Source organism: Lissotriton vulgaris, chromosome 1_1, assembly GCF_964263255.1.
Source record: "Lissotriton vulgaris chromosome 1_1, aLisVul1.2, whole genome shotgun sequence".
Lineage (NCBI taxonomy): Eukaryota > Metazoa > Chordata > Amphibia > Caudata > Salamandridae > Lissotriton > Lissotriton vulgaris.
The window spans coordinates 1550481024-1550502567 of record NC_141685.1 but is presented as its reverse complement, the minus strand read 5'-3'; the positions used below and the strand labels follow the sequence as shown (position 1 = coordinate 1550502567).

At 43.0% G+C, this 21544-nt stretch overlaps 1 protein-coding gene across 3 annotated transcripts in view; it reads left to right on the top strand.

The window, feature by feature from the left end:
• The window catches only part of KITLG (KIT ligand), a 160637-nt gene that overhangs the window by 26047 nt on the left and 113046 nt on the right, over window positions 1-21544 (top strand). The window contains exon 2 of one of the 3 annotated variants that reach the window (XM_086918007.1): window positions 10619-10686. The exons of 1 other annotated variant lie outside the window; for it this stretch is intronic. In XM_086918007.1, coding sequence (XP_086774133.1) covers window positions 10684-10686 — 3 coding nt within the window. In that variant the 5' untranslated portion in view covers window positions 10619-10683. Of the gene's footprint in view, window positions 1-10551; window positions 10687-21544 lie in introns of all 3 variants that reach the window. One more of the 3 variants, XM_086918008.1, reaches the window with a different exon arrangement.

The following is a 21544-nucleotide window of genomic DNA, read 5'->3' as shown; positions in this document are numbered from 1 at the left end:
GGTTTCCTTCGTCCATCAACCCCTTCCAAATCATCATTTAGCAATATTAATGCTGTCTGGGCACCTGAATTAAAAATTCAGGCCAGACGTGACCAGTTGGATTACATGAAGGGTTGGACATTGCATTATCCTCAGTATGCTGGATTACTAGTGAAATTGTATTCGTTTGAGCTGGAAACAAACTAATTTGTGTATTAAATCTGCAACTAATTCCGTATCTGTTGCGTTATAAATCGAGCGAGATTATCACTTCTGCACCCCAAAATGCAGCGGAATCTCATAATTCCAATGGTTTAAGATCTAGGAGCAGGATAACATGTAAGATGGTCTTATCAACTTTGGCAGTGGCAGGTTACTAAAACGCAGTTTTATTTTTTTTATTTTCTGTAAACCAGTCTGTCGGGTGCAACAGTGTGCAGGTGTAAAAAGTGTCAAGCAATGGTTTTTAACACCTAAAGTCTGGTTTTGGACAGCTGTCCTGAAACAGTAAATGGGTCATTCTTAGAAATGGAAAATCTAGGGTCCATAGAGAAATTAATATGTTCAATAGGCATTTAACAGATTTACGGTATGCTTTTACAATTGCAAGATGGTACCATGCAGCGAGCAGGTCCCACAGTCCTACATAAAGGTTGTGTACTTGGGCCTTGATGACCATGGTAAGGGAAAACGACAAGCTTTGGAGTTGGCTGAGAACTTGGATTGTCTGACGCTGGCTTTGGCAACGAGTAAAATAAAGATCAATACATATTTCATAGGTTCAATGACACAAGTTGTAGTATACTTAGAAACAACCTGTAATATATGTTAGATCACTTCACCTTACTAGAAAATCAATCCACCACGTTGACCTTTACTAACTAATGATTTGTGTTCTTGAAAGATCATCGATTCTTCTCTTACTCGGAGCTTGTGGTATCTAATCCATTAGATTCACCATGCACATAATTTATGACAAGACATAAACAAAGTTACCCTTGTATGCCTTCAAGAGAAGTAAGTGTTATTGATCGGGGAATGACCATTAAAGTTCCTTTTTTTTATCTGCTCGTGAAGTTGACCCCGAGTGACTAGAAAATGATGATGCATGTTTTACAGCATGCTTATCTTACCGACTTATTTTGTTATCAATGAAACTTCACAACAGGCTTAAGTTAATGGAAGGGTTGCAGAAAATACCCCAGTGTGGTGGTGAATGTTTAAGAAACAGTCTTTAGTGTTGGAAGTATGACCTGACAATGGGGGCAGCAGTGTTTTTTCAGAGAAGGTCTTGGCTTATGATATGTAATGGAGCTTTTGAAATCCAGGCACAAATACAGTATATCTCTTTGAAAGTGACAAATGTATAAGTGTCTAGTGACATCATGCTTATTTCATAGAAGTACCACCACACAGACTGGTCATGCATAGATTTGAGTCCACCAATAGGTATCCCTTTGCCTCCCTTCCATGCCTGCAGTGAGCCTAATCTCCTCTAGGATACATGACACATCTCCTGTATTGAGAAAAGTCAAAGTCAGACACATAAGGTTGCAAAGTCCTGTTAGCAAAGAATGGTATTATCCAAAACTTCAAGCCTAACTCAAAATGTTCTGCGTTACTGGAAGAAGGCATTCCCCTTGGTGTTAATGCACGGTTTCTTACCGGAGACAAAGCATCAAGTTCATGAAGAAAAGTCCTCTATTTGCATCCATCGATTTTATGTATGCTGATATGCTGTTTTTTTAAATATTTCAGTAGTATACTCAGACAGCTGCTCCACTTGTAGGATTTCAGGTGCTCTACTGGGAATGTTGGGTGACGAGTCGGAGAGTCCTGTTCCCCATGCACGGAGTTTAACCTAGTCGAATTCCACACGGATTTGGGTAGAGTGGAAGTAATTGTGGAATCCTCTCTTACTTCCTCTGATGGGAGGTCATTTTCCCCATGGAGAAAGTCATTCCCAGCACCCCCATTTAATTGATGTGGGTGGAGGTGTTGGAAGGGTGATCATTTCCTTTCCCAAGGTAGTTACTCTAGCCCGAGGCTGGAGTAAATCTCTTCATATTTCCACATTGAGACCGGGTCAAATTGGAGTTTTGGAATGACTACAAACGTCCGGGTATGTGGACATTTCCTGACTTCCGAAGCACATCTTGGAATGCCCTTTCTCTCCCCCTGTTATGGCTATAAGAATCACTTTCTGGATTACTGGCGATCCTGAAAATAGTAAGTTCGTCTGAAACCTCGGTTTATGATTGCATTTTTCTTTGTGAATCAAGCTGTATCAATATCACTGAGGTAATCATGACGATTTCTAGGCCCACTAGTGGTACTGGATTATCCAAAACCTTTAGGTCGTCTTCATTCCTATGTTTTTATAATGCACATCGATTCTTCTAGACCAGTGATACTCAAAGTATGCCCCTGGGGGCCGCTTGCGGCCCTGTTGACCTTCACATGCGACCCTCCTGGTGAACAGCAGCATGAGCAGCTGTTAGTTGCTGAGGACTAATATTGAGGACATGTTTTTTAAAATAAATGGGCAAGCATTTGTTAACCTACAAATAAATGTTTGCCTGTTTGTTTAACATTTTTTCACACCTCCTTACACAATCCCTGACCCACCAGAACCCCGTGCTGCCACCCTGCTGGCATCCGTGTGGCCCTCGGTCACACTACAGAGCTTACTTTGTGGCCCCTGGGAAAATGTTTGGGAGTACTCCTGTTCTAGACAAACCTCCTGGCTTGATCCTATGCTTGATTATCCTGAGTAGAGGGCCTAAGGATTTCACTTCCGTTTGTTTCCTTTTTTAATTTATTTATTGGGTAGTCTGGATCTGTGATGGCAGATATAACCCATGGTGATGAACTCCTTATTATATCCACCCTTTCCTGCTAATGAAATGTTTCTTGTAAGATGTTAACATTATAATGCATGCCCTTATGTTGCGAATGGGCAGTGATTTTTAACATACTAAGGTTAATACGGTATTAAAAATATTTTAAGGGTGAATGTTGGATTATAGCTGATCGCTGGGCAGTCCAAGTGGAGAAGTGACTGACCTCTCTCTTCTGACAAAGTATTTCAAGCTAGGTCTTCCAAAGCTTTTGCATTTATCTTATGGATGCCTCAAGTGTTCTTTCCGTTCTGGCACCGCGAAGGAGCATCCTATATCTGAACACTGATTTTTATACTGGGAATTGTAAATCTCAAGTGGCTTTATGGAGTAATTCTTTTCCTGGCTGCCTACCATCTGATAGTACGGCACTCTTCCCTAGGAATCTAATGTGTAGAGCTAGACAGAATTTCTACCTCATGCCAGAAGACCAAATCGTAGCAAGGACTTGCTTGTTTTAACAAAGATGTGTCTATTCTTTCCTTAATGGATTATCAGAATCAGTGTTGCCCCTTGGGATATCTTTGATTTGGCTTTTGGAATATTTGAGAAACATCAATGATGAATCTTATGTTTTTTACTCACTCTGTTTTCTTGCTGTAAGGAAGAAGCCACCGTTTTCTTATGCAGTTAAACAAACACAAGGGAACCCAAAGATCAAGATTGACCAAGGGTACAGGAATGAGTCTAGAACAACGGTCCCTAAGGAACAAATAGAAGAACAATACTCTGGGAGAAAAACAAATAATCTCCAGGAGTAATTACAATTAATATATAAAATGCAATTTTTATTTTTAATAAACATAGGTTAATTAAGGAAAATTCCCCCGCCGGTATAATCATCACGGGTGTTTCAAAACAAGGAAACCGGCAAAAAAATGAGTGACCATAATAATGTACTGTAGTGGTCACCTATTTATTGGAAAAATCACTACTACACCCATAGGTCATATACAAAATTGTCAGTGGGTCAAAGTGTTTTATGGTCCCCGACTCTTCAATTCATTAAGAATATAGGATCCTCCTAATCAGGACCACTATATATGCCTGATAAATATATTATCTTGCTATAATGTAAACACTTAGCTCAAAATGGACGTAACAGCATAGGAAGAGATGGCTCCTGACCAGAAAGTCGTTGGTTGATAGATCTAATGGTCTTCGCTATCATGCATGGCAACTGGTGCGATCCAATACGGTGTGTAAAGAGGCATCTTTACACACCATATTGGATCACACGAAGTGTCTACTATTCTAATTTCTTAAAGCCTCCTAATCTGGATGTGTTCTTGGTTTTCCCTTTGAACTATGGGTACTCCTGGCGAGGGGACTCGCTTTCCCCAATAATCACCATGCATAATAGTGAGGACCACAAGATCTATATGACAATTTTACTTTGTTATGTTTGTGAGCAGTGGGTAACTGTATAGTAGTAGTGCAAGGACTGCTGCGGCTGGAAAGCAGTCCTTCACCTGCCCAACTACCTCTGCAGTCCCTTGATGACTGCCCCGCCCCCCCTTCAAACCAACCACTTATCTTTAGTTTTCAGGGGAGGCATTTTAGTGGCTGTCCTTGACATGATCTGGCCCATCAGGGCCTGTGGTGTCCATGTGACTTGCTGTATTTAACTAAGACTTGGCTGGGCACATAGTCTGCATAATTAGCCTGCTTTGCTGAAGCAAAATCTTCTGATTATGGCTGACTGCCTTGCTGCACCCCAATTGCGTATGACCTGCATTGTCCACTGTGGAAAGCCTTTGTTATATTCTTTATAAAACCTAAGCTACATCGGGTCCCCTTCTTAAAAAAAGAATACCTGCACAGTTGATCACTACAACCGGATAAAGTAGATTTTCAGGATTGGTGTAGCTTGGTGCCCAACTGTGATACATGAGTCTTCAGAATAACAGGTCGCTTAGCTATGCTGTTTGATGTCTTAAAATGGGAAGGGCTGTGTGCCCTAATAACGTGCTTCTGGTGCATTTTTTTTATATCCTTGCTGGATTATCAGGGTATGGTCCTCACCAAGGTTGTTTGGTAGGCTATACCCTGGGAGTTAGCATCTGTGGCTACCAGGGACCCGTATTCCCTAGAGCTGTGTATAGTATAGAAAGCACGGAGTTGTAAGGTATGTATTTACCAAGAGCCCACTGAGTGTTTTTAAGATGCAAATTATGTTTACTTTGTTCGTGTTGAGATGCCTTCTGGATCCTTGGCTTTGTACTTTATTTTACTTTGTCCATTGGATTCATTCTTTTTGTTCTTTTTTTTTTTTGGGCGCCATTGTAGATTGCAGCAGTAGCCTGCTTGAAACATATATGAATATCTTGTCAGCTCCACCTGTCGTGTGTAGGAATAGAGTTCACATTCAGATGACGCATTACTGTTTATCACTGAATTTAGTGTGGGGAGAAACCTTGGTTTGAATCCATTCATACAATTTGATCTATTTGTGTTGGAATGTTTACGGAAGAAGCAATATTCCTTCAATCCATACTAATCGAGTTCCAGGTATATGTTGACTATTCTCTTAAGATCATATTTGTTTATGCCATAAACCTCTTCAGAATATCTAATCGTGCTGTTCATTCACTGTGTCTGGAGGCATACATGTTAGGATTGGAGGTCAATCTCCTTCTGATTCGTTGGGTTATGGTGTTCAAGGGTATAATGTGATCTACACTAGGGCAGTGACTGCCTGAGATAATGACTAATCGACTTTTGACCTTAGACTGCTCCGACTCAGTGTGCAGTTTGAAAAATGTTGAGATAATCTTGTGGTTCACATGAATGAAGACTAGGGAGTCTAATGGTCTTCTATGGCATCTCTTTGCGTGTTGACAATCTGGAGCCTGCATACTTATTGTAAAGTTTGATGTTCTAAATTCCTGGAATTATCTCTGACCCCTTTTTATATCGTTTTTGCTATGGAATGGAAAATGAGATGGGGCAGGATGTACCCTACGAGCAGTTTTCATTAAGGAAGTGAACAGTGTTATAAAGTTTAGTACCTATTGACTGCAAAAGGGAAGTGTGATTTTAGAAGAAATTGTGAAAATATTCCTTCATGCGATATGTTGTCCAAGGTTCTAACAGCAGACAAAAGGCTTAGTTTAGATTGAGCTTGTCTTTTTGCTGTTCCTGTAATTCGTTTGAAATAGCCTATTTTGTTTTCTTGTTTAATCGGTGATCTCTATTTATCCTGGTAAGAGCCAATCCCATGAAGTCAAGAGTAGCCATATATCAAATTAAAATAGAATGTCTGGGGAGCCTTGGGAGGGCATTCGTGAGAAATTGCATGATTGTGTAAAGATAAACTGATGGACCCTGTTGTATCCCCGCATTAACAGCACACTTCTTAATTTGCAAAGCTTGGATAAGTCACTCGAGCTTGGCACTAAGACATTAAAGCATAACACTTGCAATATTTTTTGTTGACAAGGGGGGCAAACAAGTTGCTATAAACATTTCTACCCGTTAACCTAGACCTTTAAAAACAAGCATTGGCATAGCCAATAGGTCTCGCCTTTGGGACCTTATAAGTGTTTAGTTATCCAGCACAATATCCTTGGTGCAACATCAACAAGTGCTGTATGGCTAAACACTTATAAGGTGCCAAAGGAGAGACCTATTGGCTATGCCAATGGTTGTTTTGAGTGAGTGGCTCATGCAGGTATGCCACTGTGAGGTAGAGATGCTGAAAGTGCTTTAACAGGATCCCCTGTGACATTGTGCCTCTTCAAAATGTATCTTGGGTCTGGTGTAATACTTCTAGCCCCTATTGCTGTCTTGCACCCAATGCATCCTTAAATGTCCCGTGTACAGCCGGGGTTGACACTCCTATTACCCCTGCCCTCCAGTGACACTTTATCCATCACAGGTGGTGGGGGAGGTGGTGGTGGTGGGGGAGGTGGTGGTGGTGGTGGAGGAAGTGGTGGTGATGGACGTGGTGGTGGTGGTGATGGACGTGGTGGTGGTGAATGTGGTGGTGGAGTACGTGGTGGTGGAGGACGTGGTGGTGGTGGTGGACATGGTGGTGGAGGACGTGGTGGTGGTGGACATGGACATGGTGGACTTGGTGGTGGGGGGACATGGACATGGTGGTGGATGTGGTGGTGGGGCATGTGGACATGGTGGTGGGAGACATGGACATGGTGGTGGGGGAGATGGTGGTGGAGGTGGTAGATCTGGTGGTGGTGGATGTGGTGGTGGATGTGGTGGTGGATGTGGTGGTGGATGTGGTGGTGGATGTGGTGGTGGATGTGGTGGTGGATGTGGTGGTGGATGTGGTGGTGGATGTGGTGGTGGATGTGGTGGTGGATGTGGTGGTGGATGTGGAGGTGGAGGTGGAGGTGGAGGTGGAGGTGGAGGTGGAGGTGGAGGTGGAGGACTTGGTGGTGAACGTGGTGGTGGTCACGGTGGTGGACGCGGTGGTGGACGCGGTGGTGGTCGCGGTGGTGGACGCGGTGGTGGTCGCGGTGGTGGACGCGGTGGTGGACGACTTGGTGGTGGTGGAGGACTTGGTGGTGGTGGAGGACTTGGTGGTGGTGGAGGACTTGGTGGTGGTGGAGGACTTGGTGGTGGTGGAGGACTTGGTGGTGGTGGAGGACTTGGTGGTGGTGGTGGAGGACTTGGTGGTGGTGGTGGAGGACTTGGTGGTGGTGGTGGTGGAGGACTTGGTGGTGGTGGTGGTGGAGGACTTGGTGGTGGTGGTGGTGGAGGACTTGGTGGTGGTGGTGGTGGAGGACTTGGTGGTGGTGGTGGTGGAGGACTTGGTGGTGGTGGAGGACTTGGTGGTGGTGGAGGACTTGGTGGTGAACGTGGTGGTGGTCACGGTGGTGGTCGCGGTGGTGGACGCGGTGGTGGACGCGGTGGTGGTGGAATTGACTATTAGGTAGGAGGGTGCTGGCAGAATGTGGAAAGAGAGGAGTATCTCGAAGGGGTACATGGGAGAGCAGAAAGAGGCTGGGAGAACAGAAAGAGGCTGAATATTAGAAACCAGCCAAGGCATTGCTCTGGTTGATTGGGAGGGGTGTTCTGTGCAGAAAGACATTACAGCACTCTTGTAAATAAATAAAACCAGCGCGGTACTCTAAAGTGAAAGCAGCCGCGTTTGGAGCTGAAAGTGCACGATGTGCTTAATGAGCCATGCCGAGGGAGGAAAGCCGCGCTCGCTCCCGCGGTCCCTAGGCCAGGGCAGAGAGAAGGCCGGACATGCACCCGCCTTTGGCCAATTGCGTGCTGTCTTTCTTAGAAAGACCCTTGCGAAGGCCAATAGCGGTTGAAGAAAACACAACCACACGCACGAGCGTGTGTTCCAAATTTTAAAGCCCTTACTAAACGTCTCACAGAGCAGCGCATGTGCGCTGGCTCAGGTGAGACCTAAAAACAAAGTACATATTCAGAACTATTGCTTGGTAACCTCTTGCAGAAAGTAACCTCACCTGTGCCAAATGGGGCTTTTTGAACAAATGTGTTTAGGCTTATATATTCTGGCTACTTTTAAACTGTAAAATAGTTAACAGAAGCCCCTGGTGGAGAGCCTCTGGCTCATACCACCAGCGTCAGTTCTTATGCAGAGTGAGTGGTGATAAAAGTTTCCTTGAAACATTGGACCCTGTCAGAGTTCAGAACATTTCTCTCTTTGTCTTCCCCCGCCAGCCCGTCCCCCCCCCCCCCCCCCCCCCCCTGACGAGTCTCATTTCACATAGATGTTGGTCGTGTCCATCCCATTTAAGTTTTCTCCCTCGTTAAAATATTGATTCTGCTTTTTCTGTTTCAATGCAGTAATAACCCAGTTTGAGTTATGATAGCCAATCTGTCCGTCCTCTGATTTGGGAGTTAAGGAACCCAAATACTGACATTGGCTTGAAGTTGATAGAATGTCCAAAATGTCACACTGGGGTACTATAATTATTAGCATTGCAATAAAGCTGTGATTTGCTCCTGGGTGTGTCCAGGGATATTCAAAATACATATGTAAAGTTCACTTTTACGAAATAGCTTGCTAAGCAATTGATGAAGGTCATCTTATAGAAACACCACAAAGGAGGAGGGCAAAGTGATTTATTAGGTAACCGATTTTGATCTGTGCATCATATGATCAAATTAACCACTACACACAAGGGCCAGTTCTCTAAAAGGAATGTTATCCTTTTGTGTAAAAATCTAATTGATCTTAGTCCAAAACGTTTGACTCTGGTTGTACATAGTTAGCATGCAAAGTTAACACTATTCCTTTAGGGTCAATTTAGTAGCCGTCGCAAAATCTTCTGGCTCCTCGGTGTTGAACACATTTGATTTGCTTTTCAGTTTCTTCACGATTTATTTCATCCTTTACCACCATCTATACTCAAAGTTGACATTAAACGGATGTATTGCTAATTAAATTCTCTGTGCAATACAATAATGGATGTTGAAATTTGAAGCTAAGCTTTTCTAAAGGCTAGAATTGATTTTAGCGAAGGACAATGAATATGTAAATTCCAACTGTGTCGCTATGTTTTCACTTGTGAATGATTAAGTGAAAGTTTTCTTTTTCTGATGGAAGCCCATTTTTCTACTTCTCAAAATTATGCCCATTTTGCTCTGATTTTGACTGTAGCAAAAATTGTTGACAACCGCAAACTTCAACGAATCCGCCTAGCCGAACCTAGTCACAATAAAGTGGTATATCCATTCTGTGAGCACTATTTCCTGCAAAATAGACTTTGCAAATTTCATGTTTTGGGGAGAACTTTCAGCAACTGATCGTAATGGTGTACTGTAGTGCAATATTCAGGTGTGCAGTGTATAATTCTACACTTTCTGGCAGTTAGCTGGACAAATGTGTGATAGGTGGCAAAATTGGAATCTTTCTCCACTGCATTCTACAATGGTCCCCACCTTTTTTCACCCACAAGTGGCCATATTATAGATAGTGCCCCAGTGGCTCAATGGATGTGTGTGCATGGTCTTTACACACCTGGAGCACTATGGTATTAAAGTAGGAGCCACAGATGCTTGTGGGGCCCACTATGTAGTATTGATATGCTTGCATACTTATTGTGCCAGGTCTATCTTCAAACCTTATTATGCACATGAGGGAATCACTTTGCCTCTGTGCCTATTACAGATGCGGGCATAGAGGCAAATGTGCCCTGAAAAAGCACACTTAGAGTGCACCACAAAAAGGTGCCAATACAGCCCATTGGAGTGGGGAAAAGCTGGTATGCTGGACCACCTCCATCGCCCTCCCTCCAGAAATCTTCCTGCAGGTGGGTCCAGTCACTCAATGCACCTACCTGTGGGGGTGATATGTAACTCCTTGTTAAAGTGCAGGTAGGTTGCCCCGTGCACAGAGGAACACAGAGTGGCTTTGAAGCAGCCACTCTGTATTTCACTGAATGCACTGCCACCAAGCAGCGCGAGTTATCAATTGCCCTGATGGCAGTGCATTTGTTCCAATAGTGCGCACTATTGTTTTGCTCCTGGCGCACCTGCTTAAAGGTGCACTGTGGCAAAAACATGGACAGTGAGTCCTATATGTAATTTGGGCCTATTGCTTTGCATTAACATTCGTTGATTTAAATGCATTTTATTGCATTGTGCCCTTGTTCATTCAGCATGCCTCTACGAATATAGAGCTATGTATGGCAAAAATGAAGATTCATTGAACCATGCAAATGTTTAGTGCTTGCAATACACATGGACTGTTACTAGCACTATTTTTGACCACCTTTTTTCTTTTTCTTTTTAAGGTGTGGTTTAAGTATGCAGACAACCCAAGTTTGGAAAATTGATTTCAGGGACACCATGATACAGAATGGTTAGTGACTATTTAAATAACCCTTTTTTGCCCCGAATGACTTGCCTGTACACATTTCCATGAGCTTCACATTAACTGTGTGTAGTTGAGGGCCGTTTTGAGTGAAGTATTCACATTTTTCACGGAGATGTGGTGCAATTTAACGAAATTATAATGGTTCAGTGTCACTTGAACTACCAGTAAATTAAAAATTAGTTAAGTAGAAATGTGTGTTTTGGTAGATTTCAAGAGCCTGAACGGATTTATTTATACTCCCAATACTGCCCTTCATTACTATGAAATGAAGTTCAAACTTTTTAAAACGTATTATTTTGGAAAGCACCGAGATGTAGGAAGGAGTGGTTAACTCACTGAGTGACATAACTGTAATTGTTTCTTTACAATTTAAACAAACTAGTAATTTAAGTCGGTTAATCACAGATACAAAACTAAGCCTCTACTGACCAGGTGGGCCAGTGAGCTGCCCTCTAGACTCTAAATGACCCCTTTATAATGAGAACTTCAAATACTGAGGAAGGAAAATTGGTATAAAAACAGTTGAACTAAATGAGTCGAACCCGAAGGAACTTTGTACTTGACATTAATTAACGGTGATTTATAGGAGTAACTTTTTGTATGAATAAACCTTGTATTAATTCAAAGTTTAAAAATATAGTCCTGTCCAGTCCACGTGTCTAATGCTCTATGTATGCAAAGATCCTGACCCGCAGTATTTGTTTAAATGTGTTTTTAAGCATCAATACGCAGGGAGGAATTCGTATGGGTACATCTAATAATGTGAACAATGATTACGAAAAACTACAGAAACATGCATTTAAAACGAATGCCTCGCTAGTTGAACAAGGAGTAATGTTCAAAATAATAATACATTCTGGGCTACTCATCATATCTGTAATTATTGAATTAACACATGTTGTGATCACCTGAGCAGTTGTGTCCTTACATCTGTTTGTTATAAACCACATCGGTTTTTTTTTTTGCAGTTGATTAAATGTGCTGATTTAGGAATGGTGAGAGGATTATAGAAATCTATATGGGTATAATTTATAAGCACTGTCCATGGCTCTAAAAAATGGATGATCAGAAGATCTAAATTAATTTGTACTAAATATGTATATTAAAACATCTTTAGACCAATATCAGTAGCTGGTAGATTTAAAGGTTCTTGATAATGCATATCCTCTTGTTTTGATTGATCATTTTGCATGAGTAAATAAAAAAAATTATGTAGACCTCACATTAAGTTTATCAGATATGGTAGCATTTATGTATTCATGTGTCCTGAAGAAACTTACAGGCATGTTTCTGGGTGGGGGGGGGGGGGGGGCTGAAATGTCTGTTATTTGCATCTTAGTGCTGCAGTATCAATATTTCTTATGGTCAAAATATGACCTTTTAATTCAGCCATTACTTATTCATTGACTGAAAAAATGTGCGTTTACTATTTTGTATCGTGTGTTTAACTACGAATGTGTCTCATGTGTACACCATTGTGGTATCTATTCGCACTTGACTTTAAACTTTCCCTTGTCCTCTGTGAGCATGATTTCATGCTGTATTTATATGATCAAATTAAAATCTTTTTAAACGTGTACTTCAGTTTGGGGTTGACTAGATGAAGTGTTCAATAATTGCACATGTTTCATATTGTATTTGATAAATATATAATTCTTAAAGTTTGAGAAGTTTTATGTGGAACAAACTAGGGCCCCATCCTCTCGTGAATCTAATTGTAAGGACAATCTAGGCAGACTACTACGGTGGTCTTTTAGAAATAGAAGCCTGATGAGCAGGAATAAAGATGTTTCGGTACTTTCAAGTGGCTACTCAGTTGATTCATGGTCACTGTTCATCAGTGGTGTGCAGGTAGTTGTGTGGTAGTCTTAGAGGCTTTTAAGTTGAAGGGTGTTCTCCAAATAGGCTACGTTTTGGGAACCCCTTTTGAGGTAAGGAGGTCACTGGTGGAAGGGTGGTGTAGTTTTAACTTGGTCTGTTACTATTCTTTGATTGAATTCTGCCACCTGGAGAATCTTGGAGGAACAAGTCTAGTGTAGCAGTCACTTGTCTGCTGTGGTCAAGACTGGTTGTGTTTAGAGTGGGGTGACCAATGGAGGCTGCTCATGAAATGGTGGTAAGAGGGGGATATAAGGGGTAAATGGTCTAAGAATGTAACCTGGTTGTATATGTATAAATCAGACTTCTTTAGCACCTCTAATTTCATGTCCATGCAAGACATGGGATATGTAGGTTGGCTCCAATTCAGAATGTGGAAATCCACTCCGTTTTGGCTTTGTAACCCCTGATCTCATGAAATTGGGTCAATTTATCAAGCACGTTCTTGGTATGTCTGTAGTCTGTCTCTTTGGTTTGCCTGAGAAGGTTTCTTTCTTGCTTCAGGCAATTTAATAATCGTTGGATGTTGTGAAAAACACTCAGAACTTTTTCTAGTAATCTCATTTTTGTAGGATGTTTGGATCTATGTGTGATCATCCTTGTTTTATGCAGTGGAGATAAATTGTGTGTTCATTCAAGTTCTACCTTCTGTTGTGACCTTTCGGTCCCATCTCTGGCTGGTAGCATTTACTATAGTTGCATTTGTAAAGCAGGACATACCCATGATGAGATGTCATAGTGAATTTGTGGCTGCCTAGCATGCTGTTCCTCAGAGTACTATAGTTGGAAAAGTGAGTGTCAATAGTATGGCCTACTAGGGTAGTGTTTCAATGTGTGTGAGGACCAGTGTTGCACTGTTACCGTTTGTTGCTACATCCAGGCATGAAGAGCTTTGCCTTCATATTATTGTTGAACTGATTTACCCTTATGATTGCCTTACTTTTGTACTGTGTAAGAGTAGTCCATAAAAAGTTATAATCTCTATGCCTATGGGATGACCTCGACTTGGGTTAGTGCTTTAGTTTAATGTTTTATTTTTACAGGCAATTATGCTTCAAAAAGGATTGAGAGCAATTCCAAATTGCCACTAAAACTATTTTGAGCAAATTGTTTTGTGCATTAATTGAGCTTTGCCCTTAGCCACTTACTAAACGTGGGTGCTCTACTACTTTTGAATAGATCTACAAATCTGAATCCTATCCTTGTAAAGTCGGGGAACTCTTGATAGATCTAGAGAAATCCGTACCAGCAATATTGGTTACAATCCGCCACCTGGCCCTGCCAAGTTTCCCAAATCCATGTGTGACCAAGCTGCTCCAGTCCAATTTTTTTTTTTAAAATTGTATTCTGGGACCTGTAGTCTCGTTTTTCATTGTAAAACCTAGGACTACAAGTCCCAAAATTGAAATAAAAAAACAGACATGGAGCAGCTCATCGTGCATGGACGTGAACAGCTATGGTGACCAAGTTTGTAAGCCGTTCTGTGTATGTCGAGCAAGTGGTAGAGTTCACTGACTGATGCTTATGCTAGAATGGCATTCACAAAAACGTTTCAGGTATAATTGAATAATGCAGGCCATATCTACATAAGAAATACTAAAACAACCCTTAAATGGAAAAATTGGGGCTTTACAGATGGTTAAACACTGGTATGGCGCACTTTTTTTTGTTTTTGGAAGCAGATATCTGATCCTTGCTCTGCCTGCCGCCTGGGGCGGGGCTCTGCCTTCGAGGGCGAGACCTTTACCTTTATCAGATCGCCGAGACTCCAGCTCGCTTTCCGCCTGATGGCAAGGCAGAGAATGCCTACGCCTCCACAGAAAGGAATTCGTAAAGAGGCCGTATTTTTCGAGAACCTCCGCATTCATACTCGTACACTGAGCCAAGAGCACACGTACGCAGAATATGCCCCCATGGGGGCAGAGGAGGGGCCGCATTCTTGACGTGGTCAGAGTAACAGCAAGCCCATTAGTATGCCTGTCATTGATTGTTTGATGCTATCGCACAGTCAAACCAGCACATAGCGAACGAGTCCTCAGCCCTGCAAGCACACTTCAGCGTGTGGAGACACACGACCAGCCTGCCGTGCCTTTCGCGCGCACTGTCTCTTTGGAATGTTTGCTGAAAACTCCTCTCGGTTTAAAATGGTTTTGCTGCAACTTTGATGTTTTTTATGTCTAGCAACGTGCCTTTTACCTGAAAGTAAAGAAAAATCCAGTTTCACAGACTGGAAACGCTACTCCGAATTATTTCTGGTATGAAATATTGGAGAAGTATGGTTAAAAATAGCCTGCTCTCAGGGTCGCACTTGGACAAATGATCGTCCTGGGCACTGAAATAAGTGACCCCCTTTAGCGAATCTGAAGGCTAAGAGAATGGCGCACGCTTGCAAGTCAGGCCAGTTTTCATCTTGTAAAGACTGCGCACTAGGGGATTTTCCAAGGTCTGGGAGCCTGCACTCATTGTGTTTATTGCAGGCTTTACTTGTGGTAACATCGGGGAAATCGATAGTAAAACCAGCCCACAAGGCCATAAAACAAGTCCACAAAGTGCTAAAAAAAAAAAAAACTGCCCACACACTATTTCGGACCGGCCCATCAAGCGCTGCCTGATTTCATCCCAGGCTAGGCCGAACTGGCCTACAGGGCAATCTTATTGGCAAGTTTAAAATATAGCATTGCTTGCTTGCGTTTGGGCAGGGTGGACAGAGGGTTAATTGCTAAACCTCAGATCTATGTATTGACATAGATTTTGACTGGAGAGGGTTGTTCCTGTTCTCAAGCCTGTTAGAGACACATTGTAACATCCCTTTTTAATTACTATCAGGCTCTATGTTCGTGTCCTTCGCTAAACTGGCAAATTACACTGTTCGATTTCTGAACAATTCATGTAAAAATAGTTAAGGTAATCTATACCTGCGGTATATTTCCTGTTTATTTCTTACATGTTTTTATTAATCTTGCACAAAAAGCCAGTTGATAGAAACACTAAGCCGTAAGCGATACCCTTATTAAAGAGAACACGCCTCTTTAGATACCCCCTGATCCGACTTTTTGTATCAACCTAATACCCTGCTTGTTGGTAATAGATCAGTGATTTAAACATGGTGAAGCCATGCTTTAAAGTAATACCTAGCACTGTTCTGAAGAGTGTGTGTATAATATATTTCATTTTAAAGAGCAGGCAGTGGTCCATGGGACTACTGGCTGCACTTTAAAAGAGGAGTTTTTGGTTTGTTTTTGTTTTTTTTATTCTCAGAGTAGGGCCCATTGGGATCCCTTTCCGTTTCCAAATGGCTTACCACCTTCGTTGGACAAAGGGTCAAAAGGGCAAACAATTGGGGAATGCTGGGATTTGCAAATAGCTTGTCTGCATTGCCAAATAATAAATTGTGGTTGTTGCTGAAGGAAATGTGCATGAAACAAGCAAAACAAACTAAAAGCGCATTTGGAATGAATTATGCATGTTTGTTTTCCTTTGACCAGTATCCTAAGAAGCAGATTTAGACAAGGCAGTAGGAAGTTGTAGTGCAAGTATGGCTACACTTTCTACAGCAGATTACTTGTCACCATGGAGGGTCATGGCATAAGCACTGGACAACTACAAATTTCCAGGAGTACACTGAATAACACAAAATATGTGAAGGGACGCTTGTGATAAAGGGTATTCGCCAGATGTTTTTCACTTTGTTTTTGATCAGAAACATAATCCTCGTTGTGTTTCCAACGTACGTACCTGAAAATAGACTTGTACTTTTTTGAAGGTGCATATTTCTGGATGTTTCCAAAATAATAAAGTGAAAAAGAAATATATTTAAAAACCTTTTTCTTCGTGTGCAGGTGTTCCAGATACTTTCCATGACCATACACCTTATTGTGATCCATTCATACACCCTCTTAATGTTCTGGCCAGACCTTTCTGTAGGAGTAAGTTCCTTTCAATATTGATATCGTACATCATTTTTGTTTTACAACTGGAAATATTATTTAATGCTGCAAAGGGCTCAAGTCTGGGTACCACGCGGGTGGGCGCGCCCCTCCACTTATGTTACCGGGAGCTTGATAAGTATAAACTGCAACTGAGTGCAAGCTACCTTTCGTGACGTCACTTCCTGTCATGACATCAGCGTCCCCCCCCCCCCCCACTTCTATTTTTTTTTTTAAGGACTTGTGACCTAATGCTGCATGTGACCAATGTGGATTTGGAATAACTGTCACTGATATTGTCTTAGCCTTACTGTCATAGCGACAGGACTGGCCTCTAGAAAGGGCCATCCACACAACTCTCTTAAGGCTAAATACTTGGTCCCTTATCCAGCACCTTTCACACTCTGGCTCCAGAATTCTGCTGAAGAAGTCCAAGTAGCAGAAAGTTGACTTTAGGTTAAACCACTATTGGAGCTGAGCTTTCCCATGATCTTTTTATTATGCTTTTTTTTTTTAACTGGAGAATAAACAAGCATTTACAATGCAACGGTTTCGCCTTTTGTAAAAGTTAGAGCTATTGGCATTGTAAATGACAAATTTTGTATTTATGTGATGGTTTTGAAAACAGATAAATAAATGGCATTGTCATTTACAATGCCAATAGCTTAATCTCTCACAAATGCGAGACCTATTGCATTTGCACACATTCACAGAGCACAAACACACACACAGAAATGGGGGGGGGGGGACGAGGAGGAAAACCAAGGCCCAAGTGATTGGTTCTTTCTGAAATGATAGTGATGAGCTAAAACGATAGCATGGAATGCACTGCTAGTGATTTAGAGTAATTCAAGCATTTCCACGTGTCACTTTTATTCTCTCCCAGGAATGTGCTGCCATCGTTCTCACCTAAGATCCCGCTACTTGTTAGACATGAGGGCTGATAATCGAAAAAACAGGTGTAAGAGCTCATATGTTGAGTAGTTCTTCTTTTTCAATATGGATTGCGGTGAGTGTATGCGTGTTTGTGCTCACATCAATAAAGAAGGGAGAATTTCGAATATATTTGTAAATTAATCCACCTGCTCTGGCCACTCCCCACTCCTCTCCCATCCTGCATTGTTATGGTGGGCGAGAGGGTTTAGTATTTAACTGACAGGGGAAAACTTGGTCAGCCGACGCCATGAGAGTCAAAGTAGATGCAATGCCCCCATGACTCTCCAGCCGCACTCTGGGACTGCATACCTTTGCTTCGCCCACTCGGGCGACCTCATAGACAGTGGTCATTAGTAACAATACTGTTTGCCAGAAATATCATGACCAAATTATCATTTATAAAGGAATTGTCCAGGCTGCCTGACAAGAGGGTCAATTCCCCCCCTCTGCAGCCCTGGCCTTTAAGAGCCAACATAACTTTCCCAGAAGTACTCCTATAAGTGTCTGACTTTGCCCCAGCAAAATTAGCTTTTGAAAATATATGGCATGTCAGCAATACTCCTGACTTCATAATGTAGAGCACATCCATGACAACTATGTCACCAGCCTAACCAAAGATTCTGTGTCTTGAGGTGTTTACAAAGAATCCAGAAGTTAGCCCGTAGAACAGCTCCTGCACATAAACCTATAAGAGAACATCTTGCTGCTTTGAAGGCCTTTCACTGGTTGCCCATTACAAAGGGAGCCACCTTCAAAACCCTGTTTATGCCACACAAAGCCATGAATAGAACAGCACCAACCTTCCATCAAAAGATCAACACACATACCTGAAAAGATTACCTCGCTGTAGAATGACACCACAACTGGTTTTTCAGACTTACAAAAAAAAAACATTGGTTGCACATCTTTCTCTGTGCAAGCAGCAAAACGATGGTGCTCACTCCCAGTGGATGAAGGGTGCGTTGAAGCTCACCTGACATTTAGGAAGGCAGAAAAGACCTGGTTCTTCCTCTCTCGAATCAACTGACTGTACAAGTCACGCCACAGAGCACCAGAATCAGAAATAAACTCATACAAGATCAACCAACCAAACCTTTTCCAACCACGTCCGGGTTATTTCAGAGGCACCCCCACCAACATGCATCCTGAACAAGCGCCGCATTCACTCAAGCAAAGGTGTAACAAACAAACTAAAAACACATATTAGCCGGTTGCATAAACTCAACCTAATAGTCCGCGCACAGCCAATACTGTAAGCAGCTCGCTCTTCTAATTTCTACCAAACATAACTAATCACTAAACAAAAACAAAACACTAATCACTCCCCCCTAACAGTGAAACTGACTGAGGTAATACACTATTAACTACTAAACATCTTTCCCTAATAACACTGAGTCCCAGTGGAGTAGCAGCTGTCTGTCTGTCTGTGGTTGTGTTATAATATAAACAAAAGGCATTGTGATGTACCAGTAAACACAATTCCTTCAACATGGGGTATAAAATAAGGGTACTGCGATGTACTAGGGAACAATGCGCCCAGATTGTGGTAGACTTCATACAAAGAGAACGGGAATTGCTCTAAACACATTGCATTGCGATATACTAAAGAACATTGTACAGTTTGATGTGGATCAAAATAAATCAAGACTAGTCTGATGTACTACCATTCAAAGGCAACGTCATTGAGTTATACTAAGAAGAAACCTGCAGACTCAATGTACCTCGCTTGATACTGTAAGGAAAAAAATCACAATGATGTAGCAGCGTACACAAGGCACCCTGATTCTGGTACCCAAGGGGCGAACTGAAGAGACCCGTCTGTGGGGGAAGACAGAGTGGGACACGAGGCGGCGGGCAGAAAGAGAGTGCAGATAGGCAGAGAATCAGAGGGGGGTAGAGTAGGAGAGAGAGAGGTGTGAACCCCTAAAGAAGAGGAAAAACAAAAGAAGGGGCTAGGGCTGCAGAGTGTTCTCCTGCTCTACGGGGGTGGGTGGGGAGGAATCCCGTGGGCGCAAAGTTGAAACTGCATCTGTGTGCAGGGGGAGGGTAAAGTATGGAGTAAAGGGGGGTCAGATCCATGTAATAGTGGAGAAGGGAGTGTGAGAACAGAGACCCAATAGGATAAGGGGTGAGAAGCATTGCTGGTGAGAAGTTATGGGAAACACAGAAGGGGTAGGGAAGTAAACAGTGATGACCCGAGAGTGCAAGAGGGGTCACTCACACAAGTGTGAGAAACAAAAGGAAAGCTAGAGATAATCCTGTGTGTTAAGAGGGGCTGGGTGTGGCGAATCGTCCACAAACGAGAAGCAGAAAGGAGAGAGTAAAGCGGAGAGAAACAGATGTTGGAGAGGAGAGAGAACCCGAAGAGAGATGAACTCTACACAGAAGGTAGAGGCTTAAGAGAGAGATTTCATTAGAACATTGGAGGAAAGAGAAAGAGGAGACGAGTTACAGAAACAGAGGGGGGGGGGTCTGTAGGGGAGAGAGAAAGACGAGAGAAGCAGGAACGCGAAGCAGATTGTAGAGAACAGGTGACACAATGAGAGGGACTGCAGAGAAACACATGGAAAGTGCAACGTGTCAGGGGTGGCGAGGTAGAAACGCATGTGAGGGGAGTACAAGAGGGTTTTACAGCGGGAACGAAACAGGGGAAGCCACGAGGAGAGAGTGGAGTGACCAGAAGTGTTACTGGCAGGGTGGGGTAGACAGGGACACATGCCCACAAGGCTAGAGGGAAGGCAGCTCCGCCGGGCACCGGCCATGTTGCTCGGTCTCATACATACATGGAAATGTGTTGCATTGTTGAATAGGATGAGGCTTACTTTTAGTCTGTCAATTAGCAACTCGCCCGCGCTTAGTAGTTCATGCAAGATTTCTGACCCTGTGCTTCCTTCTACTGCTGCTCGTGATCAGCACCGTGGGATCGCCCGTGTGTTTTAGGACAACAGAGCAAGTCACCTCGAGAGTCTCCAGGACACACCGTCGATCCATGGATCAGCCTCGGCCCGAGCCAGGGAAACAGATGAGTGAAGTAGAGGGAGCCCAACTCGGCAAGACAAGTGGGAGAGAGTAGCCTTACCTCCGGGCAGCACCAGTGATAGGCGCACCAGGCAGGAGGTTCGTCTGCAGGGTACGGCAGCAGCCAGTGAAACAAGAGCGCGGCGAGGGCGCCCCATTGGACGGCGCGAAGCATGTATGGGATTTCCAGCCCGGGCAGACAGCGGGGGGAATTTTAATAAGCCTCTAACTTTTTACCCCCACAGTGAAATAAACCGGACTGCGTGGAGAAATGCCAGAAGGCATAGTTCATATATATATATATATATATATATATATATATATATATATTTTGTTTTCCAGTTTTATATAGCGCCCACTCGACCCGAAGGTATTGCTATGGGTGGGGTGTTTCCTCCCATGTAGTCAGCTTCAAGCACGACTTGCTTGGAGTGCACACACTTAATACGCGCTGTACCAACCGGACATCATGAAACTGGACCGTCAGCAACAACAGTAGGACCAAGTGTTCCTATTTAACCAGCACGGTCATTAGAAGGGCACGTCAGACCTACACTGAAAGATCCAAAATAGCGCAAAAGGTTACAGGAAGGACAATAAAAAATTCTATCGCCGACATACACGAGATGAGGCGCTACAGTAAAAGGACGCCGATAGCGACGGAGAAACAAGCTCTGGGCTCATGCGTAGCATACCAAAGTCCCTGAAAAAGAGCACACGGGCGTGACGTCACTCTTTACACCAACACACACAAACACTGAGAATCAAATGCACGAGGCGTGTTAAACTGAAGTATGGGCGCCTGAAGGTAGGCTTATGGTTCCTCTGCACTTTGTCTGCGAGTCACCCACGACGTGAACCCTTTGTGGCACGGCCAGTAGTAGTGTTAGAAACTACTCGTGGGCATCTTCCAAACCAGAGGGTGGAACTTAGAAACCAGGCCGATCTAAGAACAAAAGTCCTGCAAGTCACGAAACTGAAGTCTGAACTAGAGCTTCGAGTGGATAGGACAAAATGCGTCCTTGAATCCAGGCCTTACTAATAACAGAATACTCGCTGTACTAATGCCAATGCATTGACATAAC